The sequence below is a fragment of the Plectropomus leopardus genome, chromosome 19, assembly GCF_026936395.1.
Source record: "Plectropomus leopardus strain MGB_pleo_1.0 chromosome 19, ASM2693639v1, whole genome shotgun sequence".
In the NCBI taxonomy this organism is placed as follows: Eukaryota; Metazoa; Chordata; class Actinopteri; order Perciformes; family Serranidae; genus Plectropomus; species Plectropomus leopardus.
This window is the reverse complement of record NC_142194.1, coordinates 16,604,752-16,626,003: the sequence shown is the minus strand read 5'-3', so window position 1 is coordinate 16,626,003 and position 21,252 is coordinate 16,604,752. Positions and strand designations below refer to the sequence as shown.

General features: G+C 39.6%; 2 protein-coding genes across 3 annotated transcripts; both read left to right on the top strand.

Moving 5' to 3' along the window:
- The first annotated feature begins 936 nt into the window (after positions 1 to 936).
- Positions 937 to 7,844, top strand: LOC121959070 (uncharacterized). 2 transcript variants are annotated; one of them, XM_088070334.1, is made up of 9 exons: positions 937 to 1,123; positions 2,376 to 4,537; positions 4,710 to 4,752; positions 4,970 to 5,119; positions 5,884 to 5,937; positions 6,178 to 6,303; positions 6,459 to 6,590; positions 7,069 to 7,140; positions 7,516 to 7,844. In XM_088070334.1, exons 2-9 carry the CDS (start codon positions 2,414 to 2,416, stop codon positions 7,551 to 7,553), a joined length of 2,739 nt encoding a protein of 912 aa, XP_087926460.1. In that variant the 5' UTR covers positions 937 to 1,123; positions 2,376 to 2,413; the 3' UTR covers positions 7,554 to 7,844. The 2 variants fall into 2 exon arrangements, with proteins under 2 accessions (XP_087926460.1, XP_087926459.1); XM_088070333.1 differs by having other exon boundaries at positions 5,884 to 5,973.
- An 881-nt stretch (positions 7,845 to 8,725) lies between these two features.
- Positions 8,726 to 20,243, top strand: eif3c (eukaryotic translation initiation factor 3, subunit C). The gene is made up of 23 exons (XM_042507580.2): positions 8,726 to 8,885; positions 10,001 to 10,118; positions 10,210 to 10,275; positions 10,367 to 10,556; positions 10,730 to 10,855; positions 11,163 to 11,214; positions 11,883 to 12,007; positions 12,104 to 12,234; positions 12,526 to 12,679; positions 12,852 to 12,955; positions 13,292 to 13,433; positions 13,683 to 13,808; positions 14,347 to 14,440; positions 14,634 to 14,821; positions 14,969 to 15,193; positions 15,277 to 15,468; positions 16,967 to 17,138; positions 17,232 to 17,391; positions 17,645 to 17,710; positions 18,375 to 18,462; positions 18,647 to 18,812; positions 19,032 to 19,073; positions 19,810 to 20,243. Exons 2-23 carry the CDS (start codon positions 10,021 to 10,023, stop codon positions 19,890 to 19,892), a joined length of 2,790 nt encoding a protein of 929 aa, XP_042363514.1. The 5' UTR covers positions 8,726 to 8,885; positions 10,001 to 10,020; the 3' UTR covers positions 19,893 to 20,243.
- The last annotated feature ends 1,009 nt before the right edge of the window (positions 20,244 to 21,252 follow it).

Sequence of the window (21,252 nt, the reverse complement as noted above, 5' to 3'; positions counted from 1 at the left end):
AAACGCTGTGAACTGATGGGCGTGCACCAGTCCTTTTTTTCCCCTTTGAAGTTCTTTGGGCTTGAGCTGAGAGGCACATGATATAGCTACATGCTGCTGGTAAGATGCGTGGTGAACCATGTTTCAAGTGAAACAGAAACTATTAAGGCCAAAAGTGTAGAGGCTGGCTGTGATGGTGACAAAGTGTTGGTGGTGACCTGAAACCACAGACAGTTTGGTGTGCTCAGAGCCTCAAATCATATCCTTTAAGAAGCTGCATTGATCCTTCATGCTGTGTATACATGATATGCACATGCACATACTGTGCATAATCATGTAGTCTTTGTATAGCCATTTAGTATTTATTTCTTTGCACTAACTATATGGTTTACAACCGCACAGAGCTCTTGAATTGTGTATAGACTTTTAAAAAAAATTTTTTTGTGTTGGTCATTGGTGCATTTCATATATAGCTTGTTATGTATGGACACATATTTTTTCACATGCTTGTGTACATAATAGTCCTGTCTGTGTTTTAACTGTATTTGTGAACTTTATTGTCCTTTTTCTTGGTTGTTTTTTTTTTTGGTTGTACATTGAGAGCAATATAAAAAACAAGTTAGATTTCATGTATTTGTGCGCATACTGGGCGCAAAGCCACCAATAGATGTGCATTTTAAAGCTAATTATGTTCACCAGATCAAAATTCAGTGAGATTACACTGAGCTAAAAGTGAGGCTGAAATTATGAAGAATTTGGAAATTTACTCAGTATAAAAAGAACATTTTAAATATTGCACAGAAAAAAAATTTACAGTAATGTATTTAAATGTAAAATCTAGATTTAGCTAGACAGTAGATGGCAGTATTGCAAATTGTGTAACATCACTCACCCTTAAACCCACGAAGAAGAATCTTTCGGCTGTGATTGGTTGGAATCATCCAATCAGCGTGCTTAAAGTTGACGTTTGAACAGAGAGCGGTGCTCCAGTGGGTTTTTGACTTTATGGACATTTCGATGATAATTTGACTTTCAGTTAACATTAATAGATGACTCTCACGTCCAACAGACTCGAATCTCTAAAGTAAACATAGTTAAAGTCTTTTCAAAGACATAAACCTCCAAAACGTGCCTGTTGAGTTAGGTAAGTCAAAGTTGTTTCCGCTCAACAAACTGACGTTACCAGGCTAATATTAGCTTAGCCTCGAGCCTAACGTCACTGCTGTAACGTTAATATATAAAACTTGACAACAACATCGGGTAATGATTTTATATTTTAACTGTCATATTATTTATGTAACCTTTGTCGTCTATGACACTTCCTCTGCTGACTGAAGTTACAATGTTGTTGTTTCTAAACTGATATTCGTTAACGTTAGTCAGACAGTACACACTGTCCTGCCATTGGCTCTATAATATAAATGTACTGTCAGTGCTTCATTACATAACAGAAGTGGTTAACACTGTTCAGTGCTCATCTTTTGACTTTATTCAGGGTGTCTGCAGGTCCTTAAAAAGTCTTAAAATGTTTTCCAATTCTATTTTATGAATACTAGGCCTTCAAAGGCATTTGTTGTTGTCATTTGAAGTTTTACAGTCTTATTAGGCACAAATATTACATACCTAATTTTACTTATTCATCTTTCAATTTAATTTTTGTCAAAAATGAGTCAAGCTCTTTTGCATTTTTGATGGTGCAATTCTTTAAGCTTCACCTAATTATTCATTTTACACTTACACTTTCTTGTTGGCAAAATTTTGATTAACTCTTTGAAACCTGAGCAAACTGGCTTGATTTCTTTCATAAACGTGGGAAGATGGCAATGAGCAACTTAAGGAGAAATGACTAGAGGCAATAAAATCACTAGAGGCCCCACAATAGGATATTACCAAAATGCTGAAGTCACAATATGATATTATAGCAATTTTAAATGTTTTGTGATATGCTGAGGTTTGCGATAATATATATATTGTGATCTATAACCTCCTGTACAACTGCAAATTTTGATAATGTCTGATTTCAAATTGGATTAAGTTTTCATTCTGTTGATCTCAGTTGATTTTATTGATTTAATAGGCTGCCAGAAGTTAGATTTGTACTTGTAATATTGATTTAAAAAAAAAAAAATCAAAACTCTGTGTCTGTTGCCACAGACAACATCATAATACTATAGTGTATACATACATTTTTTACCCTCCCCTAGTAGACACTCTGTTATTTTATTGTTGTAACAATTAAAATGTAAAATTATTTTGCCACTTACATAATCCAGTTGCAAAGCCCTTTTAATCTCAGAGTTGGCATTAGTTGTGACATATTGGCCTAATGTAAGATTAAATGATGTGGTAACAAAAGCAAAAATGATTTTGCATTAATTCAATCATTTATTCCACAGGCTGCAGGCACAAAGAGTCTGAGAGAACACCTGACAAAATGTCTTCTGGACAATCATTAAGTCACTTGGATGCTCCTGTGTGCAGGCTGGATGAGGAATACTTCCCAGAAATTACCCTGCTTGATGTAACATGTGATTCGACTCTTCCTGGCAGCGTGCCTGCTACACCTCTCACAGCTGGGCCTGTGAGGAGCAGGTTTACCTCCTTTCAGCCCACCCCATTGAGTTACTCCACCAATCGAAACCCCACTTTGCCAGAAATGAGCCTACGGGACATTACAAGTACAAAACTAAACACTTCTGATGTCCACTCTCCTGAACTTTCAAAACATAATCGAACTACAGCTATTGAAGACCATCATGCTAAGACTGTTGACTCCCCTGAGACTAAGTATGCTCCGGAGCGCTTTCTGGATTTCCCAGAAATTACTCTCCTTGATGTTACACATGATTCAGAGCTATCACAAGGACCGGAATTATCCTCCATGGATGCCACACAGGATATTTCACCGGTGAATGCTTTGAAAAACAGCATGCCACAGTCCGAGCTCAGTGGACAAGTGGCGGCAGAGCCTGGTAAATCGGACATAAATCAAAGTGGAGAATTGTCCAGCACTCTCACTGGCAGCGTCGTCCACGCCACAAACTCCTTGTGTAAACAATCTGACAAGAGTGCAGGGGGAAACGTAACACAAGCTTCTTTGGAAGCAACTCGGGATCTTTCTACAGGCAGTGTTTTGGAGAACAGTAGGCCTTCATTGGAGCATAGTGGACAAGAGATTCAAACATCTGCTGAGGACACATTTGGCACCCAACCTGCTAATATAACTCACGACATAAACTCAAGCAAGTCGTCTGTCCAATATGCTTCATCAGAGGTCTCCACTTCTGATTTACAGTGTGGCAATAGTTCAAAGAATGTCACTTCTGAGGTTCACTGTGAACCTGCGGTGACTGCTAATGTTACTCACGACATAAACTCAAGCAAGTCGTCTGTCCAATATGCTGCATCAGAGGTCTCTACTTCTGATTTGCAGTGTGGCAATAGTTCAAAGGATGTCTCCTCTGGGCTTCACTGTGAACCTGCGGTGACTGATACTGTGGAAGCTAACAATGAAGAGCTGCTTAGCAGCCATGATGCTGACTTGACCAGTGAGGTGCAACAACCAAGCCCACAAACAGCTGGGACTGTGAACAGCACGTTTACCTCTCTCCAAACATCCCAGTCAAGTTCCTCCACTGATTTAAACACCACTACTCAAATACCCGCACCTCAAAATAAGACACTGGATCTTCCCTCATCCAATGAAAACAGTCCCAAAGCAGAGAGCGAAGCTACAGATCAGGCTACTTCTGTGTCTGAGAAAACCATCGAAACTTCCCTCGTGAATCAGAGTAGCTCAGCTGTAAAGGCAAGTGGTGAATGCGAAATACGGAATGCTACTTTTGACAGGCATTCTCTTCAAAAATCCAGCGGCAATACTGTTTTAGGAGAAGCTGCCGCAGCAACCTTTAGCCTCCAGAACAACACTTTCGATACTAAACCTCACTTGAAGCAGAATGGCACTATAACTTTGTCAGAGATCAGCTCAAGTGACAGCAACCAGAGCACTTTCAGCAAGTCTCTCAAGGCCTGCAATGCGACGAGTAGCCCCAAACAAAACAAGAATGAGAACTCACAATCAGGTCTGCCTGTGCCGGATGGTCTCACCGACACTTTGGGCCATCAAAGCATGGATATGGAGATCAACAAAGCAAACACATTTGATTTGGATGATACTCTAGATTTAAGGGCAGACTCTTTGATCACTTCAACACCGATGCCTGACTTTAAAATTTTAAACATAAACTCTCGGCAAGAGGAGGGTAAAATCTTAGCAGCGCAGAAAAAGCTGTACGTGGACGGTCCCAGTAAGCCGGATGTTCAGGTGCCATCAGATGTTCCGTCAAACATCGTCTGTGACCGGAAAACATTTTTGACACGTCCAGCCGCTAAATCCCTTTTGCCTCCTTCGAAAGCTGCATCCCAGCTGTTGAAACACAAACCGTCATCCACACTTCAAGGAAGGTTGGAGCCGCTGACATCAGGCCTGCCCATGACGAGACAAAGAGCCCAAGCCGAAGCTTTGAGAAATACTGCTGCTTCTGATGCAACCGAGGCGGTAGGATTTTAATGTGCTTTTGTAATCCACTAAGTGTACAAAATATGTGTCTAATGATCTAATTAACTAAGTTGATCAGTCAAATCCATTGTTTCTTTATGAGTGAGACCAGACAGCACAGGCATTGATTGCATGTATTGTTAACAGTATCTTTTGTTTTTGTGTTTTTAAGACCACAGGAATATCAGCCTACAAGCTACGTGCCTCGACGACAGGTGGGCAGTGTGTATTCTGTTTTTAGAACTGGCTTGCTAGATTCATTCTTCATACATTTTAGAGTAATTTTTAAAGATACATTTCATCCCAAAATAAAAAACTTACATATTTTTCCTCTTACCTGTGGTAATATTATCAATCATCTCCGACTTGGAGATGATGTGTGTGCCAACAGTATTCGCTCTCCTCACTGTCTTCCCTCTGTACCGACATTAGGATTTAAGCAACCCAGCTCAGGCTTGCAGAGGCCACAGTTGAGTGGAATACCATCAGGCATCCAGAGAGCTGCAACAGGTCTGCGGCCGCCATCAACGAGAGGCAACACATCAACTGCTTCAAGCACAAACAAACTCCGTGCACCTGCAGGTACTCACACAGTGTATTCAGTCATAAATACACACATGCACACATTAGACAGGACAGGGTTTAAGTTAGGTCTTGCTGAACAGGGATATAGTATACAGTTTTTGCGCTCCAACAAAAAACAAAGTAAAAGTACATAAAGAAACAGACAGTAAGACAAGCCACAATGAGAGTTCTTTTAATGTTAGTGTTGGTAGTGGCCAATGATGACCAGCAACACTTGAAAAAGAACCCCAAAAGTGATTTATACTCTGAAACAACACACAAGCTATTAACACCTACTGTGAAACAGGTCGAGGGAAAAAAGTTTTTTTTTGTTTTTTAAAAAAAGATGTGTATATGGAATAAAAATCAGGTCGATGATACTATCAATAAATAAACGTTAGAATTTCATGTTGTGTGGACATGAACATTGTGATTGTTTTGGAGACAGTGGGTTTTGTTCTCCATACCTTATGCCTAAATATCATTATTCTACGTCAAGATGACATTGGCATTAGACATTTGAAAGACTTCTTACAACCAACAAAATATCATCATGATCTGCTGTCAGTCTTCCAGGTCAAATTGATGTTGGCATTAGACGTTATCCTGACATTGAATTTTGGTCACCCAATGTCACGACCTAAATTCAACCAGCTATATTTGGCCAGTATAATCGTGAGATTAAATTTTCATATCATCCCATGCTGACTTGTGTGACTTTTGCTTGGTCATTAATTTGAATTTGTTTTTTTCTGTTTTTCCTCCCTCCTTATACACATCAGCTGCTAACCCTGTGACAAAGACTTCACAAGCAAAGAAGCAGCCTTTACCCAAAGGTGAAGCTTTGCCAATAGCAAAGAGGAAGAGAATGGGTAAAATCTGAGTCTCTAAAAAGGATGCTGTAATCAGTCCAGTATTATTTTTTTGAGCATTTTCAAGACTAGCATGGTGTGTATTTGCACAGTGTTAAATTGCCTATAACTAAAACTGTGCAACAGTTATTGTCATGATGTTCACAAAGTGAACCTTTCTGAGCTTACTAAATACACACTCACACTTTTATCACATCTTTTCAGATCCTCCGTTACCACACAGAAGTACTGAAGTCTTAGCAACTTCCTGCGATACTGCCAATGGAACCAAAAGCCTGAAACAGCCCACGACCAGCAAGAGAGCTTTGCCCGCTAAAACCCAAAAGGATGGTGGGTTAGATTTGCATCTGTTATGCAGAACAGTTAACCAAGACTGTGATGTAATTTGTACTCCTAAACGGTTTTATGGTCCAGTGAGTCCAGTAACATAGACTTTCTGACCTATTGTGAGTTACTTACTTGTACCTTTTATTACATGCTTCCAGATGCTGCAGTGCCAGCCAACACTGCTGCTGAAACATCAACATCAACATCTGGTGATGCAGGAAGCAGAAGCAGAGCCCTGAAACAGCCTGCGACCAGCCACAGAACTCTGCCGGCTAAACCCAGAGGACACGGTAAGCTGAGAGTACTGAGATGCTAAAATGGGCAGCTGAGGCCACTGGAGGGACTAATTTAATAAAACCTTGGACATGAGGTACCTACTTAACAAGTCTAATGAGGTATACATGTATTTTAGGTATTTTCTCTAATGGGACTTTTTAGTAAGGCTCAACATACAGACGGACCATCTGCATTTTAAGATCTTGTAGTACATCCATCTTTAGATACAAGATAGATTTATTTTTCTTTTTTTTAACATAGTTTAAGAAAATGAAATTATTTTTTTCCCTAAATCCTGCTACATTTTTTGGCATTGAAGGAGTTTGAGTCTCACAACCATGACCACATAGCTTTGACTGGAGGAAGCACGAGTGATGTAGCTAGTCATCCAAAGTTGTGCAAGTCGAATATACAGAAAATAAAAACCAACATTAAGGATTATTTGACATAGATCTCGTCACCAGTAATTTAATGATTAAAATTGTATTGCAGGTTGTGCCAAGTGTGCCGTGCTTGAACAGCAACTCAAAATGAAATCGGAGGAAATAAGGAGACTGAAAGAAGGTATGCCTGCACCATGGTTTTGTCTTAATAAAGTTTATTGTAACTGAAAACACAACATGCTGCAGGGTTATGGAATTTAAAAAAAAGTCAGAGCTTTCCTGTTCAGTAATGTATTGCTCTCATTTCCAAAACTTTTTTGATGATTTTTTTTTGCAAGTTTGTTTAAGTGCAACAGCTTGGCTATTATGGTGATGTCATAGCTGTAATATTGTGAAACAGTGTTCAGTCTGAACTTCCTGTAGTATTCCAAAAATCTCACCTTCTTGTCTCTGTGTTTCTTTGGTCTGGTTTTATTATTGTATCCAGGTACCACATCATATTTATTTTATCACATGCTTACACTTATTATCAATGTAATTTTCCTTTTTTTTCCAGAGCTGCTGAAGAAAAATGAACAGGAGGAGGAATACTAATATTTATTTCATTATATTCCTGTTTTGCACTGTCAGTGTAAAAGTTTTATATAATATACAACTACTACTTCTACTACTAAGTACTTTAATGGACTGCGCCCAAAAGATGATACTGTATGTTTGTATAGCGTTGTTATGATGTTAATGTTTATACCTGCTAATATGAATGTCACATCTTGAAGAAAAAACAATTTATAACAAATATAAATCAACTGATTTTACATTGAGAGGCTAGATATGGTTGTATATATATCATCTGTGATATTTGAAATAAATATGCTATTATCTGAAGAGTTAATTGTGCTTTGCATTTTATTATTATCCTCCATGTCACAAATCTCTTTATTCTGATTCCCATAACATTTCACATAGTTATAGGGTCAAAAATGACCCGTCACCATGTTTGACAGCATAGAAAGCCCCCTAAATGATCTTGTTTCAACTTAAAATTCAATGACTTTCCCTGAATGACCCCAACATGAGAAAAAAAGTGTTCATATTCCTATTAAAACTGTGCACCAACAGGGTAAAAATCTTGTCTTAGGGGTCATGTTTTACCCTAAGATTATAAAATCCTTTTCAAATTGCAAAATACACACACACAGAGGATTACATCTACAAAGTCCATGCACACAAACTTGAATACTGTCCTTATTGTACCGTAAAATGTACTATGTTGCTAAAGACTGTTATTGATTCCCGAATGAAATGCATCCAAAACTACTTTTTGCACATTTTTTCTACTTTCTTACACTGCACAAGTGATCTTGCTAAACAAAATGTTTTAGACCTATGCAGTACCTTTAATAATAAAAATAATAAATGTATATTTTAGTAAAGAAAACAATCACAACAGATGTGCTGTAATTACAACAAGTGGATTCCACTGATTAAATGCAGTCTTTCTGCACAGTGAAGAGGGGAAATCTAGATGTTCACAAAGTCTGATGAATGACAGGTTGTTTCTTCAATGCAAAATAGATTTGGGGTTTAAAATTAAATCAAGCTGCTTTATTTTGGGGTTTAGTGAAGGCTGGTCATTTTTGACCCTTAGGACACATAGATCATAGTGTTAAGACAATACAAGGGTTAACATTTTCACCCGCTGGGTGGCAGTACAGCACAGAGGCCTGTCGCCGTTGTGTGCATGTAGATCTGCTAAAGCCTGTCAGTAGTCCATCCATATGATCTGTCGATCTACAAGTCGCTTCCTTTCCTGACGCAAGCGCCCGGCAAGGCTGTCGCACGCCTTTATTTGTGACAGCAAAACTGGATTTTATAACTATTCAAAGAGGACAGACATACCACAGGATAACTTTCACAAGGACGTAGGTGAGTCTGTCTCAGCATGTGATTAAACTATTCGTGGTTATTCTTCGCTTTAGTGTGTTCACCGGCGACACATGCGGGAAGGCCCCGTGCGCTCTGTCGGCTTCTGCTAGCGTTAGCTTAGCAACAACCCCGCGCCACGTTAGGTCTGCATTGTATTATCAGATATAAATAAGTGATAGCTTGCTAATTAATAGGCTATGCGATGTCTTTACGCTTTTTAGGTGCTGAAAACGTATTTTGCAGGACTTGTTTTTGTAACTTAAATGTGTATTTCAGTTTTATTTGCTACTGGTGATCCATCTGTCAGAGCAAGATGACTGTTAGCCTAGCGAAGGTTGTCGTTGCATAGCACGTAACTTTATAGACGTAGGTTGCTGACAGTATCTGCACGTAGTTGACTTTTCTGGGAACACTGCATTAATGCTAAATTTTGCAAAACTAACCTCAAAATGTTTACGTTTTATCAAAAGCTTGAAAGTGTCCCCTGCCGTCACATATTGAAGCAACCCAGCTAACATTTGTTGCTGCGTAGAAACAGTTAGCTAACGTTGGCTAGCCAAATAATAGTTAGCTTGGCATAACGCCCAAACAGCGTTATTCCGTTAACCATGTGAGTGATATTGTTTTTCCCAATTGCGTGATGGCAATACTTTGTCGCACCATTAACCAACATGCAGCAACATTTAAAATTCACCCGTTTAATCAAAAGTTCTTTTTTAACTGAGCCACACCACTTAAACCCTTTAAAACCCGAGAAAATAGGTTTGTGTGTGTGTGTGCTGGGGGGGGGGGTCATTTTGCTCATCACTTTTTACAAATTTCTTCTTTGAATGAAATCAAATTTACTTTGGCTTTAAAGGGCTGAATAGCTTGTTAAAGGTATCTGAGCGCAGCACAAGAAAACCAATGTCGAACCAGGTTTTAAAGGGTTAAGCTTGCAGTCTTGAGCACAACAAATTGAATAAAATATTAGATATTTAGTTGTCATTCAGTTCTGATTAAAAATACGAAGCTATGCTATTTTCCTACAACACCTTTCTTACTGCACAGATGTAAATAGATCAGCTGGAATGTTTTTAATACCATTTCTCACATCTGTAGTTTTGTCTTCACAGATTGACGACTTCCTTCAACAATGTCTCGTTTCTTTGCCACTGGGTCTGACAGCGAGTCAGAAGAGTCCTCATCTGCCGATGAGATCACCCCCAAAGCGCCCGGAACCACTTTCAAACAGTCAGTACAGCTTATAATAAAACCTAATAAAATCATCAGGGCTCAAATTCTAAATTTGTAGTAATCTCACACATCCATGTTGTTTTCACAGGTCGTTGCTTCTCAGTGATGATGAGGAGGACACTAAGAGAGTGGTGCGCAGCGCCAAAGACAAAAGGTTGGAGTTGTATCTTTTCAAGCAGCATTTCTTAAAAACTGCACATATTGTCTCAAGCTTTGTTTTTAACACTTTCGTTTTTTATTCTAAGGTTTGAGGAGTTGACCAACCTCATCAAGACTATCCGCAACGCTATGAAGATTCGAGACATGGCCAAATGTCTGGAGGAGTTTGAGCAGTTATGTCGAGCCTTTCTCAAGAGCAAGACTATAGTGGACAAAGAGGGTGTTCCCCCTTTTTATATTCGCCTTCTGGCTGACTTGGAGGACTACCTGAACCAGGTCAGTAGCTCAGAGTGAAACCGCAACTGAAGATACCATCCATGCAGTTTCTTAATGTGTTTTTATTTTTATTTTCTATTTTTTTTTTACTGTATATTAACCTTTGTCTGACATTATTGGTAGTCCCCAATTTTCTTATGCAATGTAAATGATATACATAATTTTCTTTCCAGCTTTGGGAGGACAAAGAGGGCAAGAAGAAGATGAACAAAAACAACGCAAAAGCCCTCAGCACACTGCGTCAGAAGATCCGCAAGTACAACAGAGATTATGAAACAGAAATCGCTGCATACAAGGAGGTAAATAAGGAAACTTTCTTTCCGTGGTGTTGTGCTTTAGAACATACAGAAACTTTACAGGTTAAGCAATATTAAATACACTTCTGGGCAGAAGTCAGGTGGGGTGCTATTACAGTGTGACACATGAATTTGTGTTCAAAATTTGTGTGTATTACCACCACTTATATAGCTGCTTGGTTTCCACTGGATCAAACTGTGGATGTACCGGGCAGCTTCCATGTGTGTAACTGAAAGTGCATCAGGAATCATCGTTGATGAACAAAGGTAAAATCTTAATGTCTTCTCTCTGTCTCTCTCTCTCTGTTAGAACCCACAGGAGTCTGCTGATGAAGAGGAGGAGAAGGAGGCAGAGGAATCTGGTAAGCTTGCTGTGTATGCATATTTTTGTGTTGTATTCTCCAAACTCAACAAGCTGCTGCAGAGGAAAAAGAAAAGCTCATGAAGAGCTCTGCCTACGCTGTGTACAGTTTTGGGATTGGAGGTTGTATTTTATCACAGACGCGAGTGCTACGTAGCAGCTTTATGCATTTCGTGAAAAACACTGTTGCAATAATTGTATTAAGATCACAGGAGAATATCTACATGTTAAGACATCATAATGGTTTTAGGAGAAAGATAAGATTGCCTTCATTCAGACAGTGGGTAAGTTGACTTGTTACAGCAGATCAGTGCAAAATTAAACATAGAATAAAACAATTTAAAAAAGAAAATAAAAACAAAAAATATAGAAAAGGAGAATATAGATAGAAAAAATAAGACCTGAATTTCCCAACTATCAGCAGACTATACACTGTAGACTATATATGTCATTGCACATTGCAACTTATTGCACCAATTATATACAATATTGCACAGATTTGCATCCTAAGGTAGATTTAAGTGAAGAGTGCTCATGGTAAGTGGCTGTGAATTGCAAATAGACCAAAAACAAGCGTTGCTGCATAATTTTGAATAATGCCAAATAACAGACTTAATGAATAAGTGCAAGCATCATCCCTTAAATTCACCCTACTTTTTGTCCTACAAGGCTCATCTTCTGACAGCGAGGGAGAGGCAGGCGATGATGGTGTGTCAGCCAAGTCCTTCCTAAAGAAAAAGCCTGAGGCCGCCCCAGACGCCAGCAAGTTCCTCAAATCTGCCAAAGGATCCGGGGTAACAGTCCAGCATGCCTCCAAGAGAGAACCATGAGAAACCTGTAAAGCTCATTTTAATGTCAGCTAATGTAATGGAGTTTTTCTCCCTCAACAGGATGAGTCGTCCTCTAGTGATGATGATGACGATGATGAAGACTGGGGCTCAGATTCTGTAGACAGTGGCAGTGAGAGCTCCGATGAAGGGGAGGGGAAGAGCTCTTCCCTGGCTGTGGTCTTCCTCAAAAAGTGAGTCTCCCTCTCCACATATTTTGTTTTTGGTTTTCAACAGAAAAAATATGAACAAAGGGCAACACTGCAGCACAAAGCAAAACCTCACGGATACTTTTCGTGGATTTCCTTTGTAAGTATGTGTTGCCTCCGACAGATTATGAATCACATCAATTGTCTTCGTCTGTTGTAAATTAAATACATTGGGGGTTTTGACTGTTGGACAAAGCAAGAAGTTTGTAAGCGTTTTTTTAGGACACAAGCGATATCGTGTACACTTACCACCACACGCTGTGTGTTCGTCCTCAGGACCCAGGAGACTGAGAAGACCAGTGAGAAGAGGTTGGGGAAGAAGAAGAAGCCCAAGAAGAAAGAGCGGCTAGAGGAAGAGGCTGAGGAGGAGGGAGGAGAGGAGGTCGAGGGAGGTTGGGAGAAGGTGAAGGGAGGCGCCCCTATGGTCAAGGTAAAAGAAGAGTTAATAAAAGTCTGTATAGATTTATTGCTAACAATGCCACTGTTGCTAAAACAAGATGGAAGGAGAAATGGCGTATGATGTATTTCATCACCCTTTTTTTTCTCGGTGAATCAGTTTATGTCGATATTTATTTTCTGATGTTGTGTATTCCATCTCTCAGGAAAAGCCGAAGATGTTTGCCAAAGGAACAGAGATCAACGTACCCGTGGTGGTGAAGAAGCTGAATGAGATCCTGCAAGCAAGAGGCAAAAAGGGCACTGACAGGTAAGTAAAGCTCCGCTTAAAAGGTTATATGGGCGCACATATTATTCATAATTTAAAGCCCTACTCCAGCCTGTTTTACTTCCTGTTTTTCAGTTAATGTTCTCAAACAGAATGGGGATGTGGTTTAAAAAAAAAAAAGCAATAAGTTAATGAAATATCCCAAGTTGCATTGCGAAACCTTACAAGGCAAAGTGACTGCCAAGTCGGAAAGTTTCATTATCCTCACATATCTGTAATATTTCCAGTGAGTGTTATACACTGAAATCAATTATGTAGATGCAGATATTATACATATCATAATTTCTGATCCCCACTCCTGTTTTCTCCGTCTGACAGGGCTGCCCAGATTGAACTGCTCCATGCTCTGGCGAACATCGCTGCTGAGAATAACTTGGGCCACGGTGTCGCGGTCAAAATTAAGTTCAACATCATCGCCTCCCTGTACGACTACAACCCCAACCTGGCGGCCTTCATGAAGGTAAGACCGCTGTTTCTGAATGTTACGGTTTCTGTAATATTCAGTGTTTGCACCAGGGCTTTGACGAATTAATCCAAAAGGATTTGATCAGTATATATGATGTAATAGAGCCAGTGAAATTCATGATAGTATTTCATGTTGTGAAATCAAGAAGCAAAAAACAATTTAAATGCACCAAAATGTGTTTAACTGTAAGGAATCTGATCCTTTTGTGTCAAATGAAATATTTCTGACGTTGTTTCCCTGCAGCCTGACATGTGGAAGAAGTGCCTGGAGTGTATTGACGAGCTGCTGGACATCCTCTTTGAGCACAGCAACATCTTCATTGGGGAGAACATCGCAGAGGACAGTGAGAATCTGGTCACCTCAGACCAGGTATCATATCTCCTCTTTCCAGTCTGTTACATTTGTGGTATTTTTGGGTGGCAGTGTGTGCTGGTTGATGTCTAGACCATTCTAAATCTAAGTAAAACTATATCTGTTTCTGTATATGTAGGATATGTGGGTTTGTATGCATTTTTTTAATGTATGGAAGCACACTTTGTTTTTGTTTTTGTTTTTTTAGTTTACATGGGGAAAAAGTATTTTACCTTCTGCATTAAATGCACTTTATTGGTTGTCTTGCAAGCAGGATTAGGGACAGTTCACGTTTGAACTGATACTCGTATCTGTGCTGGTGATTTATGCAACGATCGCAAATAGCGATGATACTAGGCTATTTATTTTCAAAAAAGAAAATAGGCCAAACCTTTTGTCACTGCAGCAGTAATTTTGCCATGCTGGCAATCCAAGGGAGCTCTTTTGCTGGCTTCCTGGCTTTGCAGTATTTCGTTGTGCTTTTTTACCTCGCTGATCCTAATTTAAAAAAAAAATAATAATAATAAATTGATTCATTTGTGGGGGGGTTTGTCAGCCCTTCAGGGTGCGTGGTTGCATCTTAACTCTGGTGGAGCGAATGGATGAAGAGTTTACCAAGATCATGCAGAACACTGATCCCCACTCTCAAGGTGAGCCAAACCAGAAAACAGACTCAACAATTATTTTTCATTTTGATCATTATCACTTTAGATGTGAAAGTAAATCAGAGTATTTGCAAATCATGCTGTTGCAAGAATCCCTGAAGTGTGTAGCTGCATCATTTTTGGCTTTCGAAAAGCTCTTCCTTGTAGCTCATTGCTCTTTTCTCTGCTCCTCTTTCAGAATATGTGGACAATCTGAAAGATGAGGGTCATGTTTGTGGCATCATCGACCGACTGCTCAACTACATGGAGAACAAGGGCAGCACTGAGGAGATTTGCCGCATCTACCTACGCAGAATCATGCACACCTACTACAAGTTTGACTACAAGGCTCACCGGCGCAGCCTGGGCCTTCAGGGAGAGTCCAAGGTGAGAGAAGCTCTGAAGTGGTACAGCCTGCTGAAGGAAGAAAGACGCTTCACTATATAACAAAAAATAGATCCTCAGTATGAGTGTGTTTGTATGTACACAGAGCTGTGCGTGGTGTGCTGAGTTGTCTCTCCGTCTGCTGTTTAGTCTGAGCAGGACCAGGAGGAGAGCGAAGGGGAGGACAGCGCTGTGATCATGGACCGTCTTTGTAAGTTCATCTACGCCAAGGATCGCACCGACCGTATCCGTACCTGCGCTATCCTCTGCCACATCTACCACCACGCTCTGCATTCACGCTGGTACCAGGCCCGCGACCTGATGCTGATGAGCCACCTGCAGGACAACATCCAGCACGCTGACCCGCCCGTACAGGTAGGCAGACGGTATTTCTTTCGGGCGCATTGTCCTGTGGTGCAGCTTTGTGTCTAAGCATCCGTTTTCTCTCACTTGTGTAGATCCTGTACAACAGAACCATGGTCCAACTTGGCATTTGCGCATTTAGGCAGGGCATGATTAAAGATGCCCACAATGCCCTGCTGGACATCCAGTCCTCCGGCCGTGCCAAGGAGCTCCTGGGTCAGGGTTTGCTCATGAGGAACATGCAGGAGAGGAACGCCGAGCAGGAGAAGATTGAAAAGAGAAGACAAGTAAGTCCTACATAAGCAGAAAAGATACGTACACATTTGCGTAAGAAATCAGAAATACTTGATGAATCTGGGGGAAATTGGAATGCCTTACAGCTGCTCTTATACTGTAGAAAGGAAGAAGAAAAAAAATGTGCATTGTGCTGCCATTAGTAATGAAGCTGTATATCGATTTCAAGGTATACCGTGTTATAAAAATTGATATTAACATTATTATGATGTGTACAGGGAGACTTTTTTACACATGCTTTCATTTTTAAAAAATGTTTCAAGTTTTAATTTTAAACCACTCAACCAAATGATAACATAGTTAATAATAATAGTTATAATAGTTAATCGAACTGATAATGATAATTCTGTAATACCTTGATACCACAACATTTTCTGAGATGGTTATTGTGCCATGAAAATCTCACACTTTTGCAACCGTAGCTACAATTTATAGCATTATATACATATAATTTTAAAGGTATAACAAATTAGAGATGTTTTGTTTAAATATGTACAAATATGTGCAAGTGTTAAGAACAAATAGTAGCCTAGAAGTCTTGTCTTAAAGTTACAGTTGAATTATTATTGAACAAATAATGAAGAGGGCTTCACGTCAGTGTTGCGTTTTGTACAGTGTTGCGGTTGAAAGAGTACAGTATTGCACAGTTAAAAATAAATGATAATAAGTCATTTATAGGTTATATCTGCTCCTGAGGGGTAGTTTCCTTGTTGATAACTCACTTGGTGTGATCTGGCTTTGCTGAATAAATGAGAAATGGTATACCTTTAAAGGTATACACGTAATTATGCATAGACTCGTGCAGGAGTAGTCTCTCTCATTATGACCCACTGGGAGTCTGTAGGGGTGTGTGTTTCTGCAGAGACTCTGCCCTCTGCGTGTTTTTTCGTCTTTTCTTCCTCTCTTCTGTGTTTTGGTCATGTTATGGGTGTGCACCCCCACAGCGCTCATGTGAGGTCAGGGCATAATAAAAAGGTAGCGACCAGGCACCAGACCATAAGAAGCCGGCATCAGACACAGCGTCAGAAAAACACAGATATCGCGAGGTAAAATACCAACGATTGAATCGGTGGTTGGATCTTTACACATAGTACTCAACAACCCTGCATAGTATACCTTTTAAGGTTTATGTAACAGAGGTTCTCATTTTAATAGGGCTCTTCGATCATGTTATACAGGAGCGTTGCAGCCGTTTTGGGCAGAATCAGTGAATTTTAGCCATCTTAGTGCCACAATTCAAGGTTTGGCAATGTCACATGTCATTGGGTCTACCACCGTAGCCCAGACTGAAATATCTTGACAACGACTGGATGGATTTCCATCAATGAAGTACTAAGACTCATAGTCCCCAGAGGATGAATCCTGCCCACCTTTCCTTTAGTGCCACCATGAGGTTGACATGTTTTAGCTAATTACTTAAAGGACAGTTTTGATGTCAGGTTGTCCAGAACTTTACCGCATTATCATAACATTTCTGTTTCTGCCTCACAGGTGCCATTCCACATGCACATCAACCTGGAGCTGCTGGAGTGTGTGTACCTGGTGTCAGCCATGCTGCTGGAAATCCCCTACATGGCCGCCCACGAGTTTGACGCCCGCCGCAGGATGATCAGCAAGCAGTTCCATCACCAGCTCAGGGTGGGAGAGAGACAGCCACTGCTGGGTACGCAACACGACCCCTGACGACTTTTACCACCGACATGTTTAATCCACGGAGAACCCAGAGAGGATAACTGCATCTGTCTTTGTCCTTCAGGACCCCCAGAGAGCATGAGGGAGCACGTGGTGGCAGCCAGCAAGGCCATGAAGATGGGAGACTGGCGCACCTGCCACTCATTCATCATCAATGAGAAGATGAACAGTAAAGTGTGGGACCTGTTTCCTGAGACGCAGCGAGTGCGCGAGATGCTCGTCAGGTTAGCACGAACAATCGTCGTTCGATCTGATCGAGTTCTTGTTGCGGTTTAGGTTGCGTCTTAATGATTTGAGAAATTAAAACTTTTGTTTGCTTTCTATCAATTCAAATGACAATGAACGCTCAGGTCATGATTATTTTAGATCATGCTGTGATGATTTCATTTGGCAATTCAGTGATTATTTACAAATATACAGGTGCTGCCATATTTAAATTCATTTTTATGAATTTCATGTTTGCGTTTCCTTCTGTAGGAAGATCCAAGAGGAGTCACTGAGGACTTACCTGTTCACATACAGCAGTGTATACGACTCCATCAGGTAAGAGCACGATGCTAATGTCAGCCACTGCTAAAATGCTGGTTTGTTTCAATCAGTGTTTTATACGTAGCTTTCAGTCGAAGCCTCAGTTTGTATCCACTTAAGCTGCATTTCCACCAAATACTTTGATTACAGAACCCTTAGAACCGGTGTGTTATTGTATGTACATGTACTTTCAACCTAGATCTGTTCATTGTTTCCACCGCACAGAGTACTCTTAACTTAAGCTGGATATATTACTGGATGGAAATAGCCGCGTCATAGCTCCTTCCAACTCTAGCTGCAGTTCTTCATTGATGATGCAGAGGACGTCTACACCTCGCTCATCGTCCGCTGAACAGAGTTGTATGCCAACATTTTCAGTACAAAAAAAGAACAGACTGGAGTGTCTCAAGTGTCTGTTACAATCAGCGGGATATTTAATAAAGCAGATTTGTGTATTAAGTCTTCGTAGAGCATGGGTGACGAGGGTAGTTGTAGGCCACCTTTTAGTACTGGATCAGTGTGCTGCGTACCTCAACAGAGCGTAACAAAAAACATGTACAGAATTCAACTTCTTCATTGGTACCTGCCACAAATTTTAACAATGGAAACACAACAATAAAAAGCAAGTTTTTACTGGGGGAAAAAAAATAATGTTCCATGTTTTGTGTTTGTCCTCCAGCATGGGGACACTGTCTGAGATGTTTGAGTTGGAGATCGCCACAGTTCACAGCATCATCAGCAAGATGATCATTAATGAGGAGCTCATGGTAAGTTTCATGGGTTCTTTGTTCCGTTTAAGTGTAATTAATCATTTTAGACACAACACAACATCCATAACATGATTTCCGTTGCCTTTTTACATGTTTTACCTGCACAAATTTTGTTTCGATTTGTGTGATTTTCTTTTCTCAGTTTAAGAACTCTAAATATTTTCTGTCCTCTTGCCAACAGGCGTCACTCGACCAGCCCACACAGACGGTGGTGATGCACCGCACAGAGCCCACCTCCCTGCAGAACATGGCTCTGCAGCTGGCAGAGAAACTGGGCAGTTTGGTGGAGAATAACGAGCGTGTCTTCGACCTCAAGCAAGGCGTCTATGGAGGCTACTTCAACAGAGGTGAGTTTGGACAGCATGCTTCACTGTGTGCCATATTTACCATGTATGTCTGCATGTTGTTTACGTCAGTCTTTTTTTGTCAGTAAACGTGTCACATAAAAGCCCCTCTCCAGTGCCATGAATGCTGTGCTTTGTAAAATCCCTGAAACATTTCTTGCTATTTAAGCTTCGTAAGCGCTTTCTGAGAAGCAATGATAACTGCTTGTTCTTGCATTACAGATCAGAAAGGTGGTTACCAACAGAACAAATCTTACAACAGAGGTATGTGCTAAACAGAGGTTGCACTTTGATACAAAAAATAATGTTTTGACCATTTGATGACCTGCCCAACATGCATCTAATCCTCTGCAGATGCTGTTAATTTGTTACTTCTTTAAACTATGTTGCTGACTTTGTTTGCATTTAATCAGTAAGTTAACATGTACTGCATTAAAATGTTGGATTAAGGATAAGGGTCAGGTTATGTCCTAACAGAGGTAGTTTTTAGTGTTTATAGACACGATAAATACGGGGATAATGTTGCACATTTTCGGACCGTCTCTCTCGGATAACAGCCATAGTGTTGCTTTGGTTGTTCACTTGAAAAATGAATGAAATTGTGTCATGAATGAAAGAAAGAACTGGAGGAAGAAGTTCAAACTGTGGCGCCTTTCTCACCTCTACATTTGTCCAGTCACTGCATGAAGTAGGTGTGAAAGTCTGATTTTCAGTTTCCAGAAGTTACAGATATCATAGGACAGTACTCAATCCAAGGTCAGCAAGTTGAGGGAAGGCGTTTCAAAGCTGTTTCACAATGTAACAAAAAGTTCTGAAGCATACTGGCAGCTAAAGTTTATTTTAAATAGTCCTTATTTTAAGTAGTAATTTTAAATTGATATTGCAGTGCGTAAACCATTTAAATGATTAAATTATTTAAATTGATTTTCTTTTTGTCTTACGATTAATTGTTGCCACGTGGCAACTCCTCATTAACGCTTTCCTGTTTGCATGTTCACAGATCAGAAAGGTGGTTACCAGCAGAATAAGGGAGGCTACCAGCGAGGCGGCTACAGAAATCAAAACCACCAAAACAATTACTGAGCTTGAAATGTGTGAATTTCGAACTCTTCACCTGAACCAGTCTTCATTCCATAACAACTTTAGTTCCTGCGCTCGGCGCTTGGCTGTGTGCTGTTTCTCTGTCACTTGACTCACAACAGCTTTCAGCTGATCCTGGAACAGCTGAAAGTTTTCTGCAGTACAAGCCCTTCGCACTGCAGCTGCAGAGTGTGGTATTTCAGAACAGTCGACTTCTCTGGACAAACATGAAGAGTTTTTAAGGTTATTATTGCTAATAGAAAAAAGTAGTGTGGCTGGCTTGTGGCAGCTCAGTCAGGTGACAGACGCTTCAGGTATTGTTGACTTAAACTAAATAAACAACTACAACAATGACAGTGTTTTGAGTTTTCTTTTTCGCAGTTTTAATTAAATTTTGTCTGTTTTTATTTTGAATTTTCAAACAAATCAAAGCATGAAACAAAAAGAAAATTATGTAAAACCCACTTCCTACTCTCAAAAAAAAAATCATTACAGGGTTCCCATGGATCCTTAAAAAGTCATACAATACATTCAGTTCATTCATCTAAAAACAAAAACACCCTAAATTGACAAAAATATCTCAATCTATCAGAAGTCATAAAAATAGGTGTGATATCATGAATTATTTTTTTCTGACCCATTGCAATAGCTCAAAATAATCTCAAAAAACTTGTTTTTAAAATAATGTCTTTTGCATGAATGTGATGAGAATAGAGGAATCAGTAATACTCATTTACACTCACCCCATCCTATCAAATGACAAAAAAAAACAAGCTTTTTCCAAAGCAAACCAAATGGAAACTTTTATAATAAGCTGTTCATTGTTTTTCCTGTTCCACTAAAAGTTTTGAATTTGTTCAACTTGACCAAAAAAAAAACAATTTTATTATGTTACAATAAAAATAGGGGCAACATTTTTGCTAACCTTCAGAATTTGATGCCTGTTGATATTTTGATTTTTGTAAAAAAAAAAAAAAAAAAGCCTAAAATTCAATTCCAAGTGCCTTAAAAAAATTTAAAATTATGAGAATTCTCATAATCTTGTCTTAAGCTGTAGGAAACCTGCGCTAACATTACATCTTGGGATGGTTGTCAGGCATTTTATGTGTCATTTGACAAATGAATTTGCAGTATTAATTTGCATAAAACAGAGGAGGTCTGTCTTGAAATATATCTTCAATAATTTAATGTGTCTGGTTTTCTATGCAGTAAAACTGTTGCTGCTCCCTGAGATATAATCCTAATTCTTGATGTAAAGAAACAACTAGAGTGTGTCTTTGCTTTATGAACAAAATGTGAAAATGTACCCAAATGCTTAACATATTTACACTATAAGATTTGGCAATGAGAAAACCCTAAACTA